The sequence below is a fragment of the Hemiscyllium ocellatum genome, chromosome 4, assembly GCF_020745735.1.
Source record: "Hemiscyllium ocellatum isolate sHemOce1 chromosome 4, sHemOce1.pat.X.cur, whole genome shotgun sequence".
NCBI classification, from domain to species: domain Eukaryota; kingdom Metazoa; phylum Chordata; class Chondrichthyes; order Orectolobiformes; family Hemiscylliidae; genus Hemiscyllium; species Hemiscyllium ocellatum.
Genome location: NC_083404.1, coordinates 122,540,797 through 122,560,789, shown reverse-complemented (window position 1 = coordinate 122,560,789; position 19,993 = coordinate 122,540,797). Strand labels below are relative to the sequence as shown.

Here is a 19,993-nt window from a genome sequence, read left to right as displayed (position 1 = left end):
ACTGTGAGCCTTTGCCACAAATGCTTGAGTAGTCTCTAGTCTCTTGAGCATTTGTTTATACCCTAAAGAAAGATTTCTGAGGAATGAATATGACTAAGGAGAGAAAATAACAAGTCATTCAAATTTAATTTCATATTCCATTGTAATTCATTGTTCATTAAGTGGTTTAGATGTCCTGAGGGTATGGTAAATTCTACATTAACAGTTGGTTTATTTCGCTTTTCAATTCCATAATGCCTTCATGTAAATCAGTCTCTTCATGTACCCACTAAAAAAATTTGCCCTCAATTGACATATTCCCATAAAAGGAACTTAAAATGGCTTAATAATTCCTACTGTGAATATTGAGAGAGAAAACCAACACAGATTGAAACAGTCTTTATTAATAAACATGAGAATACTAAAGCATTTCATGTTTTCAATAACCTTTTTGCCCTTCCTTGTTGTCTTTGTCCCATCTCCATTCATCTGTTGCACTCAAATCCTCATCCATCCTTTGTTAGAACTGGCATGGCTAGTACAAGCCATTTCTGGCCAGTCTCTTACATTCTACCTTCTGTAACCTTGGTGTCATAAATCTTTGCTCCTTAGCTTGGACCAAGTCTAATTCACCTGTCACTTCTGTGCTACATTAATTTCTATGCAAGCAATGCCTTGATTTTAAAATCCCATGTTCTAGTTTTCAATCTTATACATTCAGTGATTTCACCACAGTGAAAGTGGATAACGTTTATGAAGCAGTAAATGGCACAAACACATATTCAGTCAGTCAACAAAGTTGGCCATCTTACCTGTAAGCTGGTTTGAGTGTCCACCTGAACCCCTGGGTAGTTCAGCAGAAGTCGTACCAAGTTCTCATGCCCAGACTGTGCTGCCAGGTGTAATGGTGTGTACCCTGACTGAAACAGCGATAATAAAGTCTTTAGCCCCAGGTTCACCTGGACTTCCATAACACTGAGTGAGCAATTATTCCTTTGTTTTGCAATTGTCACCCGAGGGAAAATGACCAATTATAACTTATATAGGGTCCATATTTCCTAAAAGAAGGCAACCCAATTTTTCAAGCAATTCTCTGACTAATTCAGAAAATAACGAAGTCATCACCAGTGAATCTCTCATACAAATGTGGATTTCTGCTTCTGCAAAGTTGCCAGAAATATGCAACCAAAGTTAGAGTGGTTGATTGAATTAAACTCAAACCCTTCTGTAGAGATTCATTGGCACTGTGTACAGAACGAGCAGGACTTCCTGTGTAAAGCAGTTGGGGTAACTTCAACCTGAAATATTAATTTATGAAGCGAATGGCTAAAGACTGACTTCCTTATTTAGACTAAGCTTGGAACAAGGACTTGTTGTGTGGTGGTAGTGTCCCTACCTCTAAGCCAAGACACCTAGGTTCAAGTTGCACTTACCCCAGAGGTGTGGAATGGCATCTCTGACCAGGTTGCTTAAAAAACATCCAGAACAATCTTGCTACCAAGTTACTCTGCTTTTAGACACTTGAAGTGTCACATCTCAGATTGGAAGAAACCACTCAATGTCACAGATTTAATTTTAACAAAGTTTAAAAGAGTTTTAATATTGACTGCTTCTCACTGCTGTTACATGCGCTGTCTGAAGTTTGGTAATGTAGGCTGTGTACTCAAAATTTCTTATTCAGCTATCTAAGAACACTTAAACCATCATCAGGGAGGTAAAATTTAAAACACAAACACATCCAAAAAAAAAGTCTAAATGTGAGGGAGGACCAAATCCAGCAAGGTCGGATGAACGATTAAGCAGTTTATAAATATAATTAATTTGTTTTATTTTGGATCAGAGTGCATCTGGTAATGAGTTTTGCCATTTTATGAGGAGTATTTCTCAGAAGTGACACAATGCAGAGTTCCTTACATTGCACAAGTGCTGCCATATCCTTGCAACTTACTCCACTGCGCAATTTTAAACACTGAGCAGAACTGAAGGATTTACAACCAATTCTGGAACTTAATGTACACTCATTACCAGTAGCAACAGTGATTTACTGCTTTGAGAACTGTATTGGATAGTTTCTAGTGGCCCCTTGCTGTCTGCTGTCGGCTGATCCTATATCTGCCTTCAGGGCTGAAATCAACTGAGGCGATATCCTTACACTTCAATCATTTGCTTGAACAAAAAGACTCACTTGTAATAAAAGCTTTGATCAGAAGCCCAAAGCACTGAATCATAGGAGGACAAGAAGGCCATTCAGCCCATTGATCGTCATGGTTAATCTGTATCCTACCTTGGCTCTGTATCCTTTTTAGATTAGACTTACAGTGTGGAAACAGGCCCTTTGGCCCAACAAGCCCACACCGACCCGCCGAAGCGCAACCCACCCATACCCCTACATTTACCCCTTACCTAACACTACGGGCAATTTAGCATGGCCAATTCACCTGACCCGCACATCTTTGGACTGTGGGAGGAAACCGGAGCACCCGGAGGAAACCCACGCAGACACGGGGAGAACGTGCAAACTCCACACAGTCAGTCGCCTGAGTCGGGAAGTGAACCTGGGTCTACAGGCGCTGTGAGGCAGCAGTGCTAACCACTGTGCCACCGTGCCGCCCACTTTTATACCTAGCAAATGAAAATCTAGCAATTTCTGACAAACAGCTTAACTGCTGCTTCTTGTGGGAGAGAATTAGATTAGATTAGATTATTTACAGTGTGGAAACAGGCCCTTCGGCCCAACAAATCCACACTGACCCACCGAAGCGCAACCCACCCATACCCCTACATTTACACCTTTAACTATCACTACGGGCAATTTAGCATGGCCAGTTCACTAACCTGCACATCTTTGGACTGTGGGAGGAAACCAGAGCACCCGGAGGAAACCCACGCAGACACGGGGAGAACGTGCAAACGCCACACAGTCAGTCGCCTGAGTCGGGAATTGAACCCAGGTCTCTGGCGCTGTGAGGCAGCAGTGCTAACCACTGTGCCACCGTGCCGCCCACATTCTTTACCATCATTGAATTTTTATCCTTTGCAAGAAAGATGCGTCTTAGTTTCTCTCCTAATGGCTTGGTTCTGACTTGAAGGTTATTTTCCACTGCCCCTCGAATTCTAAGCTAACAGAGAAAGTTTTCCTATGTCTATCCAATCGATTTCTTCGAAAATCTTGAACGCTTCCATCAATGTACATCATAACTTTCTATCCTGCAGGGAATACAAGCTTAATTGAAACAAATCCCTCCATGATTTAATCCTTGGAGCCCTGGTAATAAAACTGATTTTTTTTTTTGTTTATTCACTGCTCCATTCTACATCCTCAGCTGAAACGTTGCTGCAATATGGATTCACTATATAAAAATTTTTTTTAAAATGAGGTGCTTGTGGATTTATAACATGAGTGCTGTGAAAGTTTTAAATAGTTTTAAAAAGCCAGAACAGTTTAAAAGTTAATGTTTTTTTAATTGTTCATATCTGTTAACTCTTCCCAATGTGAGAAGGATGTCAACTCTTATACCTCGGTTGTCGGCTCCTTCATCAGTTGTCCCTCGCTGGTGGACTTTGGAGTCTCACTGCGTATGGTTGCTGGTACCTTGGTTAGAATCTCCCGCACAAAATCCATCTGGCCAAAATGTGCAGCCACATGAAGAGCAGTGAATCCAGTCTTCAAAGAAGGAAAATGAATTAGATTAGATAAAGCTGCACTTGAGTTTCAGGGAGTGCCATCTTATGTATGTGAGTGCACTAAACTGCTACACTTGACAAAATGATCTAAAATGAGATAAACCTCAAGATGATGAAGCCATTGAATGATGAAATCACTGGCAAATTACTTACACGACTTTCAGATGTTTGTGGGCAAATATAAAAAGATCTAATGTTGCTTTTGAAGATATATTGGACTTTTACATTCAAGGTAAGAATACAATCCTTTTAATTCTGCTTCCACATGATTGGGTTTCCATATTAAATACGGTGTAAATGCACTCCCGTAAATTGCAGATAGTTTGTCACACGTTAAATGGCTAGGAGGCTGGTGGTAAAAATTATAACTCTATTCTCCTTCAAATCATTCCTGTTTTGGGAAAATTGGCAGAGTTAAAAGTGTTCTTAAAGGCTCCTGCATCAAATCTGTCAAACTCCACTTGAATTTTGAATTACAGAATCATTGAGTCATAGAAACAGATCCTTCGGTCCTCCTTGTCTGCAGCAACCAGATATCCTCAGCTGATTGAGCCCCATTTGTCAGCAATTTGCCCATATACTTCTACATCCTTCCTGTTCTTATACCCATCCAGATGCCTTTTAAATATTGTAATTGTACCAGCCTCCACCACTTCCTCTGGCAGCTCATTCCATACATGCACCACCCTACACGAAAATGTTGACTCTCAGGTCCTTTTTAAAACTTTCACCTTAAACCTATGCCCTCTAGTTCTGGACTCCCCCACCCCAGGGAAAAGACTTTGTCTATTTATCCTATATATGCCCCTTATGATTTTATAAATCTTTATAAGGTCATTTCTCAGCCCCCAATCCAGACTACATCCTTGTAAATCTTTTCTGAACCCTTTCGAGTTTAACAACTTTCCTATAGAAGAGAAACTAGAATTGCACACAGTATTCTTAAAGTAGTCTCACCAATGTCCAATACAGCTGGAATTTGACATCCCAACTCTCATAATCAATGTTGTGACCGATGAAGGGAAGCATTCCAAACACTTTCTTCACCTCCCTATCTACCTGCGATTCAATTTTCAAGGAACTATACACCTGCACCCCTCAATCTCTTTTTTCTGAAACACTCCCCAGGGCCCTACATTAAGTGTATAATGCCCTGATTTGCCTTTACCTAAATGCAACACCTCACATTTATCTAAATTAAAGTGATCTGTCACTCCATGGCCCATCAGCCTATCTGATCAAGGCCTCATCGTTTTCTGAGATAACCTTCATCACTGTTCGCTACACCACCAATGTTGGTGTCATTGGCAAACATATTAACCATACTTTCTATATTTGCATGCAAATCATTTATATAAATGATGAAAATCAGTAAAGCCAAAACTGATTCTTGTGGCACCTCACTGGTCACAGGCCTCCAATCTGAAAAAAACAACCCTCCAACCCAACCTCAATCTTCTACCTTTGAGCCGGTTCTGTATCCAGTTTGTTAGCTCCCCCTTGGACTCCATGTGATCTCAGCTGGCTAACCAGGCTACCATGTGGACCCTTGTTGAATGTCTTGCTGATGTTCATATGGACAACACCTATCACTGTGCTTTCATAAATTTCCTTGTGACTTCTTCGAAAAACTCAATCGAATTAGTGAGAAATGATTTCCCACGCACGAAGTCATGCTCACGATCTCTTGCCTTTCCAAAAGCATGTAAATTCTATCTCTCAGAATCACCTCCAACAGCTTACCCATCACTGATGTCAGACCTATGGGTCTACAGTTCCCTCACTTCTCCTTACTATCTTTCTTAAATAATGACACGACATTAGCCAACCTCCAGGCTTCTGGCACCTCATCTATGGCTATTGATGATACTTCTCAATGAACTTTAAGCTCCCTTTAAGGCCTTACAAAAGCCCACCAAACCAAATTTGAATTGGGTCAAAAGGCAGTTGCTACCCATCTGCTCACTTCTCTGAACTTTTGAACTTACCCAAAAGTGGCCACTACATTAGTGATAGAAGGACCTGCTCGAAGGCATTCCTGAGCTGCATACTGAGAAAACCACTTAGACTGAAGAAACCACTTTGTGGGCTGTTACTGAAGGGTGTATCTCTTTCTATGCCAAGCTATTTTCGTCTTTGAGGTTTGAGTCAGGAAATTTGCTCCTTTTTTAACTCAGCTCCACACAAAATACAGCTTTGTACCCAGTGGAAATGCCTTCTGAAGAGGCCGATGAGAAAGAAAGTACATTTTCATTTATTAATATAGTACACTTCACGATCATCAGTAATTTAAAAGTACTTCCGAACAATCATCCATGGAGGAGAAACAGCAGCTAATTGGCAAGTAGCAAACTTCCATAAACAGTAATGCGATTGTGTCCAGTTAACTGTCATTGACTGAGGGGAAAATGCTGGCCTATAAACAGGGGATAATGCCTTTATTTTTCCTGCAAAAAATGCCCATGAGATATTTCAAGTCCACTAGAGAGGCAGGCAGAAACTTGATTCAACGTCTCATCCAAAAAAGGTTATCTGTAACAGGGAAATGCTGAGGTTGAAACTTGATTTGGATCCTGGATTTCCTAACATGAAAGCCTAACCATCTAACCCAGAGGCAGGTGAGTTACCAACTGAGTCATGATTGATATACACAGAGACAGAAAGAGTCTAGATTGCAAGCCCTTAATGCAACAACACAGATATCTTTCTTGTCATGTTAACTCAATCATCCGGGAATGCACATCAAGTGTATTTTACCTTTATGGCCTCAAAATAAAGGTACAGTCTACATTCATGTCCTCTTTACTTGTAAATTGCTGTATTGCATAAATTAACTTCCAAGGACCTGCCCTTTCATTGTAATGCTGGATCCCTATTATGAACTGCCACAATACTGATTAAGCATTCTACACAGGCAGACAGTTGGGATTTGTACACTTTATATAGTTGGGAAGAAGAGAACTTTGAAATGAAACTCTAAATCTCTTGAGACAAGTTTGCAAAGTGTGTGGAGATTTAGTGTTCGAAAATTCTGATGGGCGACCACCAACTTTATCTGATTTACCCAATCAGAAAGTGGTTGGGAATCGCAAAGCTTCAAACTTGTTAAATGTTTACTAATGATAAATCCCCTCTTTGCCAATGATATATGAGCAAAGTTAGATGGAACAAAAGGCACTGTTGCAACATAGGTATAAGATTGGCTGAGTGACAAGAAACAAATCTCAGTGTGTCTGATTGTATTTCAGAATGGATGATGGTTTATAGTGGTATTCCTGAGTATTAGTGTGAGGTACCCTAATCTTCCTGATGGAATGACCGAGACCTTGCTCTGGAAGGTACAATTTCAAATGTGAGAATGTTACATAGCTTGAATGTATTGTAAACCTTTAGCAGAAAAGTGTTGAACGTCAGTAACTTAAAAGCTTTTCACTGTATTTTTTGTAAAGTGACAATAAGTTCTGTTCTAGACAGTGGAATGGGCAGTGGAATATTAATGCAGAAAAGTGTAAATGCATTCAATTTTGGTAGGAAAAGTGCAGAAAGGACATAAAATAAAAGCTAAAGGCGTTGCAGGTGCAATGGAACCTGTATGTATATAAAACACTGAAGGAAGCAAGACAGATTGAGAGGCTGGTTAATAAAGTTTTATCAACTAGAGTGTAGCGTATAGTAACAGAGTTAAGTTAAACCCAATGTATAAAACATTGGTTTTGCCTCAACTGGGCTAATGTGTACAGTTTGGGCACTACATTTCAGGGAAAGATGTGGAGGTATTACAGACTGTGCAGAAAAGACTCATGAGATTGGTTCCATGAAAGAGGAAAGATCTATAGGATGAAGGATTTGGAACTGTTTTCCTTGGAGAGGAAATTTGAATGAGGTATTCAAAATCATGATGGATTTTCAAAGAGCAGAGAGACAAATGTTCCCTTTAATGGAAGGATCTATCATATGATGAAAACTAGGTCAGTGGGTCATGGCTGGTTCAGCTACTGTTAACCACATTTGTGGATTTTGGCAAAATACTAATATTCGACTGTGATGTCAACATAACTGAAACATAAAAAGAGGATAAATTAAATAAAAGAGGCCACAAATTTAAGTTAATCAGCAAAAGATGTAATAGCAACATGAGGGAAAACATTTTCATACATTGAATGATTGGAATCTGGAACGTACTGCGTGAAAATGTGGTGAAGAAGGTCAAACAAGACTTTCAAATAATTATTATCGAAAAATAAACAATTGAAACAATTGTGAATTTATTAAGTGACAATAAATAGGTAATTATCAGGGGTAAGATGAATGGTTTTGGCACTCACTGTAATAACCAGAACAATTAGAAGAGCTTTTGCAAGACATTTGTTTAGTTTGGTTCTACCCAGGTTTCAAATGATAACCAAATGAATGCTAAAGCTAAGGTAAATCAACACAAAAAGAGAACATAAAGGGTCTCTAACCTTTGTGCTGGTTATTTTAAAGGATACCGTGCCTTTCAGGGCTTCCAGGACATTAATGTGCCCATTCTTAGCAGCTAAATGAATTGTATTCATTCCCTCCTGATAAATAAAAATAAAAATTAATTAATCAATCAAAACAATTGTATTCAGGAAGAATAATCATTCCCAAGTACAGCTAACAAGAAACCTACTCAAGCATATTCAGAAACTAGATCCATTATCTTACTCAGATTAATGACAGTGAATTGAAGCACAGAGCTAATTGGTTGATACACTCATTGGGCTGTGGTATTCTTTAGATAGGTGTCATCAACAGAGGTGGGAGACCTGGCTTGGAACAAACTGATACCGTACCTAAAGCAAGGAAATGAAATGGGGAGGGATTCACGATATGGGCCCCCTAAAGATGGCAATTAATTACTAGAGAAAGTTTATTAATTCTATTAAGATCGAGTTAGCACAGTATCTTTTTGACAGAAGTACAACATCCTGCTAGTGGCGAACATCACTCTATCGTTGCACAGCAGCATTGTGAACTTAGAATCAGAATCAGAATCCCTACAGTGTGGAAACAGGGCCTTTGGCCCAACAAGTCCACACCTACTCTCCAAAGAGTGACCCACCCAGCCCCATTCCTGTACCCTATATTTGCCGAATGCATCTAACCTACACATCCCTGAATACTATGGGCAACTTAGCATGGCCAATTCACCTGACCTGCACATCTTTGGATTGTGGGAGGAAACCCTCGCAGACAAGGGGAGAATGTGCAAACTGCACTGTCACCCAAGGCTGGAATCGAACCTGGGTCGCTGGCGCTGTGAGGAAGCAGTGCTAATCACTGAGTCACTGCACCGCCCCAACTAGCAGCAGTAGCTGCAGCCTCTTGAACAACTAGCTTAAAAAATTTGAGATACCTTACCCTTACAGGATATTCTGAGTTTTCTGTTCTTCCTATCACACAATTGAATAATATGAATTTCTGTGCCATTGTGATGCCAGGTATGTAGCCATATGCCCAAAAGACTAGAAGACGAATATCAAACAGCTTCTCCCTGTGGCTGTTTGCAATGAGCAAGTACTGACTGCACCCAGTCAGTCCATGTGTACAAAATTAGTATGTCATACCCAACATTAGACACAATTCTGCAAATGGAAAACATTTGCTGAATAATTCTGACCCTGCAAAGAATTACACTGATATTCAATTTAAAATTGTCAGTTGTGCTTGAGGTATGGCATACATGTGTACTGGAAATTACATATATTAATACACAGGGATCTGTTGTTTGTTGACACCAGAAACTTCTTTCAACTCTGCAAAATTTGCATAGTCATTTCTCCAGGCAATATCCTGATAAATCAGTTCAATTGCCTGGTTCAAAATCTAAACAAAGCCTGTCGATCATCAGTAACTATTGCATAACACCTTTATCAACCATAGTCAGCTTGTCAATCAGTCACCATTCTCTTCTTGTCCAGCAGAAATGTTTGCTGCCCCTTTTACTGATATTCCTTGAGTTGGCCTCATGCATTCAAAATGAAAATATTGATAAACCCTAAACATGTTCTCCTGAATTGAAAATCTGAAGCTGAGACTTTATGTTGATATAGTTTTGTTAACTGAAAAATAGGAGTTGACTTGCACAATGTGCAGAGGCCTACATATAATATTTTGTGCCAAACAACATGGAGGGTTATCTGGTACACAAGGCTATTTTATATATTGTAATCTGAAAGGAACTGCACAGGATGATGCAGGACCTAAATTTGTGGGCGGCACGGTGGCACAGTGGTTAGCACTGCTGCCTCACAGCGCCTGAGACCCGGGTTCAATTCCCGACTCAGGCGACAGACTGTGTGGAGTTTGCACGTTCTCCCCGTGTCTGCGTGGGTTTCCTCCGGGTGCTCCGGTTTCCTCCCACAGTCCAAAGATGTGCGGGTCAGGTGAATTGGCCATGCTAAATTGCCCGTAGTGTTAGGTAAGGGGTAAATGTAGGGGTATGGGTGGGTTGCGGGTCGGTGTGGACTTGTTGGGCCGAAGGGCCTGTTTCCACACTGTAAGTCTAATCTAAATGGGTTAAATTATAAGGGCAATTCATTACACTTTTATATCCTTGAGTATAGATGAAGATTAAGGCATGACATAATTGATATGTTTAAGATGATTAAATAATTTAGAGCGGAATAGGAGAAACTATTTTATATTACAATAACTCGTCATGGCTCCTGCGAGAGTTTCTAAAAACCCTGCAACCTCTGCCACTTAGAAATATAAAAGCAGCCATGCATAGGATTTCACTGGCTGCAAGTTCATTTCCCAGCAGATCAACAGATCATTGAACTCACTTGAACTTGCTTTGGAAATGTAATGCCATAGCTTCCTTATCACTGGATTAAAATCCTGCAACCACCGCCTCCACCACCACCACCCCACCACCCCACCCCCCACTCCCCCTGCCCCCGCCCCAACAGCATTGTGAATGCACCTACCGCCCAAAAACAATAGTGTTTCAAGGCAGTTCATCACCATCTGATCCAGGGAAATAAGGATAAGCAATAAATGCTGGCTCAACCAGTAATGCTCACATCTCCTAAACAAACAAAAAACTATTTTCTCTGGTGGACGGAGTCCAGACTAAGAAGACTTAGCTTAAAATTAGAACAAGGTCTTTCTTCATGCTAGTGGGGATCTGAAAAACTCTATATCAGGAAGGTTCTTGAGGTTAGGACAATTGAAAATTAGATCAATAAATTTTGTTAGGTGAGGGGATTAAGGGATAGGGAACCAAGGTGGATTAAATAAGATATTGATCAGTATGATGGGGCAGATACGAGGGGCTGAATGTCCTACTGCTGTTCACATATACATGTGAAGCGTTCCTTATATATAGTTACATTTATGAAAGATTTATGGGAAACCTGTGGTACAGGCATCAAGGATGGAGGCTTAGAGACAGTGGAATGGCTGGAAGTACTTGAGGCAATGGAAGCTTCAGGAATGGACAATAAATGCTGGTCAAGCAAGGTGACACCCATGACGCTTAAATGAATAGATAAAACAAAGTTCACACTGCCACCATTAAGAGCACTTCCTTTGCTGGCTTCATGAAAATGGAACCTGGATTGTATCTAAGTGTCACGCAGAACTTTGCTGCTTTGGGTTCGTATGAAGACATTGAGCAGGATGAGTGATGTATTAGGGTTGGGAACACATTGCAGTGCTGCCTCTGAAGATAAGATTGCCCTTCGCCACTTTGCCAACATCCACAATGGCTAATATGTTACAGAACCTGTTTGTCCATGCAGGGAATGGATGACACATGAAGAAAGAATCAAAACAATTGTGGGCATTGAGATGTAGCTTAGTTAAATAGAATCATATTGATTACCCAGCAGATCAGCAGATCATTGAATTTACTTGATCTTCACTGGTGGTCATGTCCCATTTGGACACCAAAATCTAATGACAGATGGCTTTATTTTCATTTCGCCCTCAAAGTTCCCAGAAACATCTTGATTTTTTCTCGTCTGAATTACCACACATTTTGTATTCTCTCAAGAGTTTCATCTGAATTCCTTATTGGATTTTAGTAATTACTTCCTTTGAACTAATACCTCCCCCTCCCACCAGTTTTAAAAGTTCCACAAGTGCAAGGGTTTGTCCACCCCAACATAATTTTAGAGAACTCTATTGGATCTATACTCACTGCATTCTCATCAGTGGCAGACGCACCAGCCTCCAACAACACCTTAACAACCTCAGCATGACCTCCAGCAGCAGCGAGATGGAGTGGAGTAGATTCTTTCGTCTGAAAATTACAAAGTCACAACATTCACAACCAGGCAAGTAGGCCTTCCTCTGCATCAGTTACAAAACCTTTTTGTTTTGTTTTGGTAAATCAAATTGTTTATTTTGATGCTTGTGAGTTGAGGAAAGCTTGTGTTGGGCCTGTAATATTTTTGACTTTTCTCAGCCAGAATTAGAATCAAGTCCTTGCTATACAGCCAAAAACACATTGGGCCCAGAGAGATAAACTGGCAAAAGTGGTGAGTTAGGCACACAGGCCAACACACCTTGTATACTTCAAAGTTTAACACCATTCTTCCCAGAGTCCACAATCCTTCCAATTTTGAAATTGGATACTGTAAAGGTCTATAAAGTCAACATTGCTCCAACCACTTTCTAGCCATCAGAATACCCAGTACCAGAATATCCAGGCCCTATAGTGTTCAGACATTTTCCATGTAGTCATTTATTGTTCACTTATCTATTTATTTTTGTTTAATTTCCCCAGAATTTGAAGACCACAGGATTCACCTTGTTCCGTGCGGTAGTGACTCCGGCTTTGTTGAATTTTAGCAGTTCTTTTATCACGGCGACACTTCCCTTTGATGCGGCAATGTGTGCACAGGTGGAGCCTTCTATGTTTGCAGAAGTCACCAGTTCCGGTTTCTGTTTGAGGAAGAGTTTCACAACCTCAGAATGGTCATTTTCTGCAGCGAGATGGAGTGGTGTTTGTCCATGCTGTCAAAGATGGGAAACAGCAGAGAACAATGATTAGAGATCATCATTGGTGCAGTCTCTTGGGAAAGCGTGTTTTGAGCTACTGTCAACCAAAGATATCAATCACACTCCAGTTGGCCATGGGATGACCATTGGGGAAACGGTAAAATGGGAAAATATCATTCAGTGTTTACCTAGAATGTGCTTGGAATTTGGAACTACCGCATGGAACAGCTGGGACATTTATCAGGGATACAGTTAAAAAAAAACTAGGTACATGTCTGAGGGAGAAAAGCACAGACAGATATCCAAATAGTCATGGAAGTGTTGTAAAAGAGACATCCTATCAAAGCTTTACAACTTGCACTCATCAGGACAGATGCAAGAATGCCAAATTTCTCTTTAGAAATTGGTATTCTTGTGATTTGATCCTGATGAATGCAAGATGAAAAGCTTCAACAACATCCACATTATCTGTGACATAGCTGCAGATGCAGATGTATTTCTGAAGTGTTTCTTTATTCACTCTTGTCATCGGTCACCCTAAATGAGCAGTTAAAAATATGCAGAAATTGTTGCACTGCACTTAATGATTCAGGACTGTCTGTTTCAGTTTTAGGATTTAATTATATGCTGATAAACATTTAATTAAAATCCATCATGTATGGTTTATTATTTACGTGGCAACATTCCCTCAGGTTTATCAGATAAAATCAATAAAATTCTGTTTGTTAAGCTGAACCTTTGTTTAGGCTCAGTGCTTCAATTCATACTAGCACTTTTTTCCTGAAACACAAGCAGCTCCCATTTACAATCCCTCATCTGTTAGACACCAATAATCAATAGAGATCATATAACAATATTGTTAAAGGAGAGAGAAGAGATCAAAACTGACTGTGTCTAAAATACTTATTTGAGTGCTGACACCTTTGAGCAGATCCACTCCTGCAGTATGGGGAAGGATTTTAATGGTAAGGTCAGAACAGAGTTCTTTACAGTACTGTAAAATATTTAATAGCAGACCACTTAGAAAGCCGTGTTAGGATCAGACAGAGTCGACATAGATTTCCAAAGAGAAATTTCTGTTAGTTATAGTTAGGTGTTTATAGATATGGTTGTTAGACATAAAGGGAACACAATGGCAAGGGGAGAAAGTGGGAACAGGGAACTGAGCTGGATGATCAGTTGCAATCATATTGAATGGTGGAGCAGGTTTGAGGGACCGAATGGCCTACACCTGTTTTCTATGTTCCTGTATACCTTATAGGACTCATGAACCAAGGGTCAGAATACAGGAAAGAACACAGTTATACAAACGTTTTGGAACAATGCATCCATCAGCACAGGGCAGATAGTTCCTTTTAGGTTTCATCTGAATATCATTGAGTGAATCATTTAATTGCAGCTGTCTAATACATCAGGGAATTTTAAAAAAAGCGATTGTCTTCCTTCTTGCACTGCATTCCGAAATGTCACATGTTTCAGAGCCAGTTAAGGACAAACTACTCAAATTAAGTTAAGCTGTTTTGCAAAGAAGAGATAAGTCAGAATTCAATGGGGGGAAGTGTGAGGTTGTCAACTCTGGATCGGAGAAAAACAAATGGGAATGTTTACTTACGGATTGGAGCGTCGAAGTTATGGAGGGCCAAATGAATTTAGATACCCATGTAGATAAAGCATTAAAAACTAGTCCACAGGTTAGAAAAGGTAATCAGAAAGGCTTATGGAATATTGTCCCTTATTTCCAGTGGGACAGGAATTCAAAAGTAAGGAAATAATGTTTGAGATTGCATTCATGCTTGGGCACTAAATGCCAGGAAAGTATAATTAGTGTTGGAGGGAATACAATGCAGATTTATCAAAATAATGCCAGAGTTTAAAGACTAACTTACATGGAAAGACTAAATAAACCTGGTTTGTATACATTTTGAGTTTAGTAGGTTGAGCAGCAATGAAACCAGATCTTTAACTTAATACGAGAATTCAGCAGCAGGGTTGGAGAAATTTTCATTCTGATTAAACTATCATCCTCCATTCTTTTCTAATCGATGGTGTTAGATTCGGAAGGAAACATAAGAGCATCTTTTCATACCAACCGGTGGTGAAAATCTGGAACTCACTCTCTTAACTGATAGCAGATGCTTGTCGATTAAAATCTTCAAGACTAACTTTGGTTTGGTTGCTTATTGTTGAGAATATCAAGAACTACAAAGATGGGTGCACTGAGCTGAGCAACATATGATCAAATAGAACAACAGAAATAATTTCTATTTATATGGATGTTAACATTCTAAGGTTGTTCACAGGAATATTACAAAGCAAAATTAGATGTGGTGCCACACACAAAAAAATGAGGGTAGATGAGGAAAAGTTTAGTCAAAGAGAATGCCTTTAAGGAGCAAATTAAAGTGAGGTAAAGCGTGTTAGTCAAGGAAATCCAAAGCTTAGGCACCTGAAGAACAGTAAAACCTGCTTGTGATACTCAATGATTTACTCCTATGATCCACAGTAGCTCTGTGGTTAGCACTGCTGCCTCACAGCACCAGGGTCCAAGGTTTGATTCCAATCTCAGGTGACTGTGTGGAGTTTGCACATTCTCCCTGTGTCTGCGTGGATTTCCTCCCACAGTCCAAAGATGTGCAGGTCAGGTGAATTGGCAATGCTAAATTGCCCGTTAGTGTTAGGAGGGAAGTGGTTCTGGTTGGGTTACTCTTTGGAGGGTAGGTGTGGACTGGTTGGGCCAAAGGGCCTGTTTCCACACTGTAAGGAATTTAATCTAATCCTATAGCCTATCCATGTGCACAATTGTACTTTTTTAACCTTTTGACATTGAGTATTTCTGATTTTCCAATCTTGCCATTTTTTCACAGCTAACTCACCATTACTCACTCCGTTCAGAGGCTGGGAAAACTCCACCCCTTGTTACTGTTACCACACCAAAATAGCTGCATTATTAGCACAGTAGAAATAAATGGGTTGTTATCTAATAACCGAAGTAAGATGAGGTTGTAGAGTGACCGAGGGTGGAAACAAAGTACTCCAGCAGATTTGAGATTCTGGAATCATGGGCAAAATGGAAAAAAGGTTGTGAGAGTGGCAATCAATGCTTTACCAGCCAGCAATATCAGCATTCTGTGAGGGGATTTTAAATAAGGGAACAATTCCTTTAAATAAAGTATGAAATAAAGGCAGTACCAGGAAAGGCTTACAGCATAAAAAGTCAAGGAGCTAGAAAACAACAGCAAGTAGACAACCTGTGTGGAAATATTTTATAGGCCCCCTAACAAAATATAGATCAGGAGGTTCAAGATGCATGTAACAAAGGCAATACAGATTTAATGGGGCCTTCAATTTTTAAGCAGCTGGGTAAATCTAAACTTACAGTAATAGTGTAGAGGTCACAGAATGTGTTTTAAGATAGTTTTCCAGATCATTACGTCAAAGAACTAACTACAGAACAAACTATTTCTGATTTAGCATTGTGCACTGAAACATGATAAATTAGAAATTTTGAGTAAATGTGCAGCTAGGGAATAGTGATTATGATATCACAGAACGTGGTATTGAGTTTGTAATTTAATCCCCAGTCTTTGGGTCTGTGATCTTTGCAATTATGGAGAAACGGCTGGCCAAGGGAGACTGGGCAATCACAGTAAATATATGACAGCGAATAATCATCGGCAAATATTTAACAGAATAATTTGATATTTGCAACAAATGTGCATTACTTGAAGAATAAATGCCCCACAGGAATAGTGGTTAAACAGTGGCTAACAACAGAAGTTAAAGGCCATATTAGTAGCAGAAAAAGTCTTACTCACACTGTCGAAATGAGTAATTCACTTAAAGATTGGGAATGATGAAGATTTTACATGGCACCCACCTTCAAACACAGTTCCAGTGGAGTAGATGGAGTGGGTAGGTGTTGTTCACTTTGGCAGAGAGAACAGAAAAGAAATGAAAATTCTAAATGTTGATGCTCAGACAGACTTGAGTGTATGCAGTTCAGCCTGCTGGTACTGAAAGAAGTTAGGAAATCATATGGCAAACACTTCTCATTGAAATGAAAGAATATGGAAATATGCTACAATTGTACAGGGTTTTGGTGAGATGATATCTGACATACTATGCATAGTTTTGGTGTCCTTGCAAACATTTTATAGGTTAGCTATTGGGATATGAGAGCCATTGTATGATGACAGACTGAGTAAATTTAGTAAATTACTCTGCAGAGTTAAGAGGAATGAGAATTAATCTCATTGAAAGATTCTGATGGGGTTTGACATTGTCGAAACTGAGAGATCTGGCTGAGGAATGAACAAAGGCAAAAAAAAACCCAGTAAAGACACGAATAATAATTGCAAATCATCATACTGGTCCACCATTCTGAACCTCACAAAACAAGTGGAACCAGTAGATCTCATTCACCAGTTCTACTTGTTGTCTCTTCTGGATGTGGAACAAGGGTACATAACATGTGCTTTATTTAAGACTGTGATGAGAAATTCCTTCACTCAAGAGGGTTGTGAATTTTAATCCAATCTGGATGATTTCTTGTGGGGAAATATTGCAGGGTGAGAGTTTTGATCTTTCTCAGTTATAGGGAAGTGTCGGGAAAGTGGAGTTGAAGTGACGATCAGCCATATTTGCAGTGAATGGCAGAGCAAGCTCAAGGAATCATATAGTCCACCCTGCTTCTATTTCTTATATTCTTAACTGAATGGTGTTACTTACAATATCAGTAGCGTTCACATCAGCCTTCATCTTGAGCAAACTGTTGCAAACATCGAGCTGTCCGTTCCCTGCTGCCAAGTGGAGAGGAGTCCGTTTCGACTAAATGCATTTGTGAAATAAACAAGTACAGTCATTGTAAAAATGCATCTTCAATCTAAATATCTCAAAGCAAGGTGACCTGCCTCACTTCCATATTTAAATAACACAATTCTTTTCAATCATGTGGTAATTTTGACATTTCACGTTAGGGAGGGACAGGTCATGTTCCCTTGATTCTGTCTCCGAGTGGAGTGGGAGACACTACTGTGGTTGCCTCCCTTTAGGGAAGTAAATTATCTCAATGACTGAACAAGGCAGGATTGTGGCCTAGATTAGAGTGGTGCTGGAAAAGCACAGCAGGTCAGGCAGCATCCGAACAGCAGAAAAACCGACGTTTCAGGCAAAAGCCCTTCATCAGGAATGAAGGCAGGGAGCCTCCAGGGTGGAGAGATAACTGGGAGGGGGGTGGGGTTGGGGAGAAGGTAGCCAAGAGTACAATAGGTGAATGGGGGTGGGGATGTAGGTGATAGGTCAGAGAGGAGGGTGGAGCGGGTAGGTGGGAAGGGAGATTGGCAGGTAGGACAGGTCATGGGATGGTGCTGAGCTGGAAGGTTGGAACTGGGGTGAGGTGGGGGAAAGGGAAATGAGGAAACTGGTGTAGTCCACATGTGTTCTGAGGTGGAAGATGGTTCTTCCTCTAGCATTGGGTGGTGAGGGAGTGGCAGTGGAGGAGGCCCAGGATCTGCATGTCCTCCTCAATGTGGGAGGGGGAGTTGAAATGTTGGGCCATGGGATGGGGATTGGCTAGTGCGGGTGTCCTGGAGATGTTCCCTAAAGCACTCTGCTAGGAGGTGTCCAGTCTCCCCAATGTAAAGGAGACCGCATCGGGAGCAACAGATTCAATAAATGACATTGGTGGATGTGCAGGTGAAACTTTGATGGATGTGGAAAGCTCCTTTGGGGTCTTGGATGGAGGTGAGGGGGGAGGTATGGGCACAGGTTTTACAGTTCCTGCGGTGGCAGGGGAAAGTGCCAGGAGGGGAGGGTGGGTTGTTGGTGGGAGCGTAGACCTGATCAGGTAGTCACGGAGGGAAAGGTCTTTGCGGAAAGCAGAAAGGGGTGGGGAGGGAAATACAAACCTGGTGGTGGTGGAAATATATCCATTTGGAGGTGGTGGAAATGTCAGTAGATGATGCAGATAATGCGAAGGTTGGTAGGGTGGAAGGTGAGGACCAGGGGATTCTGTCCTTTTAACGGTGGGAGGGGTGGGGTTTGAGGGCGGAGGTATGGGATGTAAATAAGATGTGTTGGAGGGCATCTTCAATCACGTGGGAAGGGAAGTTGCGGTCTTTAAAGAAGGAGGCCATCTGGTGTGATCTGTGGTGGAACTGGTCCTACTGGGAGCAGATACGGTGAGGCGGAGGAATTGGGAATACGGGATGGCATTTTTGTAGGAGGTAGGGTGGGAAGAGGTGTAATCCAGGTAGCTGTGGGTGTCGGTGGGTTTGAAAAAATGTCAGTGTCAAGTCGGTCATCATTAATGGAGATGGAGAGGCCCAGGATGTGGTGGGAGGTGTCAGAGATGGTCCAGGTGAATTTAAGGTTGGGGTGGAATGTGTTGGTGAAGTTGATGAACTGTTGTGAACATGCCACATAGGAATTAGTGATATCCACACCCTACTGAAGGCCAGATGTGCAGCATTCAAGATGGATGACCCAGACCAATTCAAGGAAATCTAGATATAATCACCGCAAGGCCACCAAGGATGCCAAGAGGCATTACCAGACCAAGTTGGAGGCCCAAACCTATCAAACAAACTCCCACTGCCTATGGCAAGGCCTAAAAAACATTACAGGATACAAAATGAAGCAGAGCAAGATAGACACATTCCTCCCTGATGCGCTTGATGCTTTCTGTGGTCAGTTTGAGCAGAATGCCAGCGGTGCACACCTGTTCCCTTGGTCACTGCTGCAGATGTCAAATTAATCTTCCTGCGAGTGAACCCAAGGAAAGCGACAGGCCCGGATGGCATCCCTGACCAAGCACTTAGATCTTGAGAGGACCAACTGGCGAAGGTATTCACCGACATCTTCAATCTCTACCTCCTATAAGCCGAAGTCCCCACCTGCTTCAAGAAGACCACCATCATCTCTGTACTGAAGAAAGCACATGCAATGTGCCTTAATAACTAATAGCTCTGACCTCAATAAATATGAAGTGCTTTGAGAGGCTGGTCATGACCCACATCAATTCCAGGCTCCAAGCCTGCCTCGATTCCCTACAATTTGCCTACCAATGTAACAGGTCCACATATTCTTAGCCCTACACTTATCCTTGGAATATCTGGACCACAAGGATGCCTACATTATACTCCTGCTCATTAACTCCTGCCCCACCTTTAACATCATTACTCCCTCCAGACTGATCTCAAAACTCTTGTGACCTTGGTCTTGGCTCCACCATTTGTGACTGGGTCCTCAGCTTTCTGACCCACAGAGCGCAATCAGTGAAGATGGGCAACTGCACCTCCTCAACAATAACACAACACTGGAGCCACCCAAGATTGTGCCCTCAGCCCCCTAGTGT

At 41.1% G+C, this 19,993-nt stretch overlaps 1 protein-coding gene across 1 annotated transcript in view; it reads right to left on the bottom strand.

The window, feature by feature from the left end:
* The window catches only part of trpn1 (transient receptor potential cation channel, subfamily N, member 1), a 208,681-nt gene that overhangs the window by 45,615 nt on the left and 143,073 nt on the right, over positions 1–19,993 (bottom strand). The window contains exons 18-23 of the mRNA XM_060824059.1: positions 17,368–17,466; positions 12,448–12,654; positions 11,837–11,938; positions 8,127–8,225; positions 3,497–3,643; positions 792–899 (exon numbers count right to left, since the gene is read on the bottom strand). Of these exons, the coding sequence (XP_060680042.1) occupies positions 792–899; positions 3,497–3,643; positions 8,127–8,225; positions 11,837–11,938; positions 12,448–12,654; positions 17,368–17,466 (762 nt within the window). The remainder of the gene's footprint in view (positions 1–791; positions 900–3,496; positions 3,644–8,126; positions 8,226–11,836; positions 11,939–12,447; positions 12,655–17,367; positions 17,467–19,993) is intronic.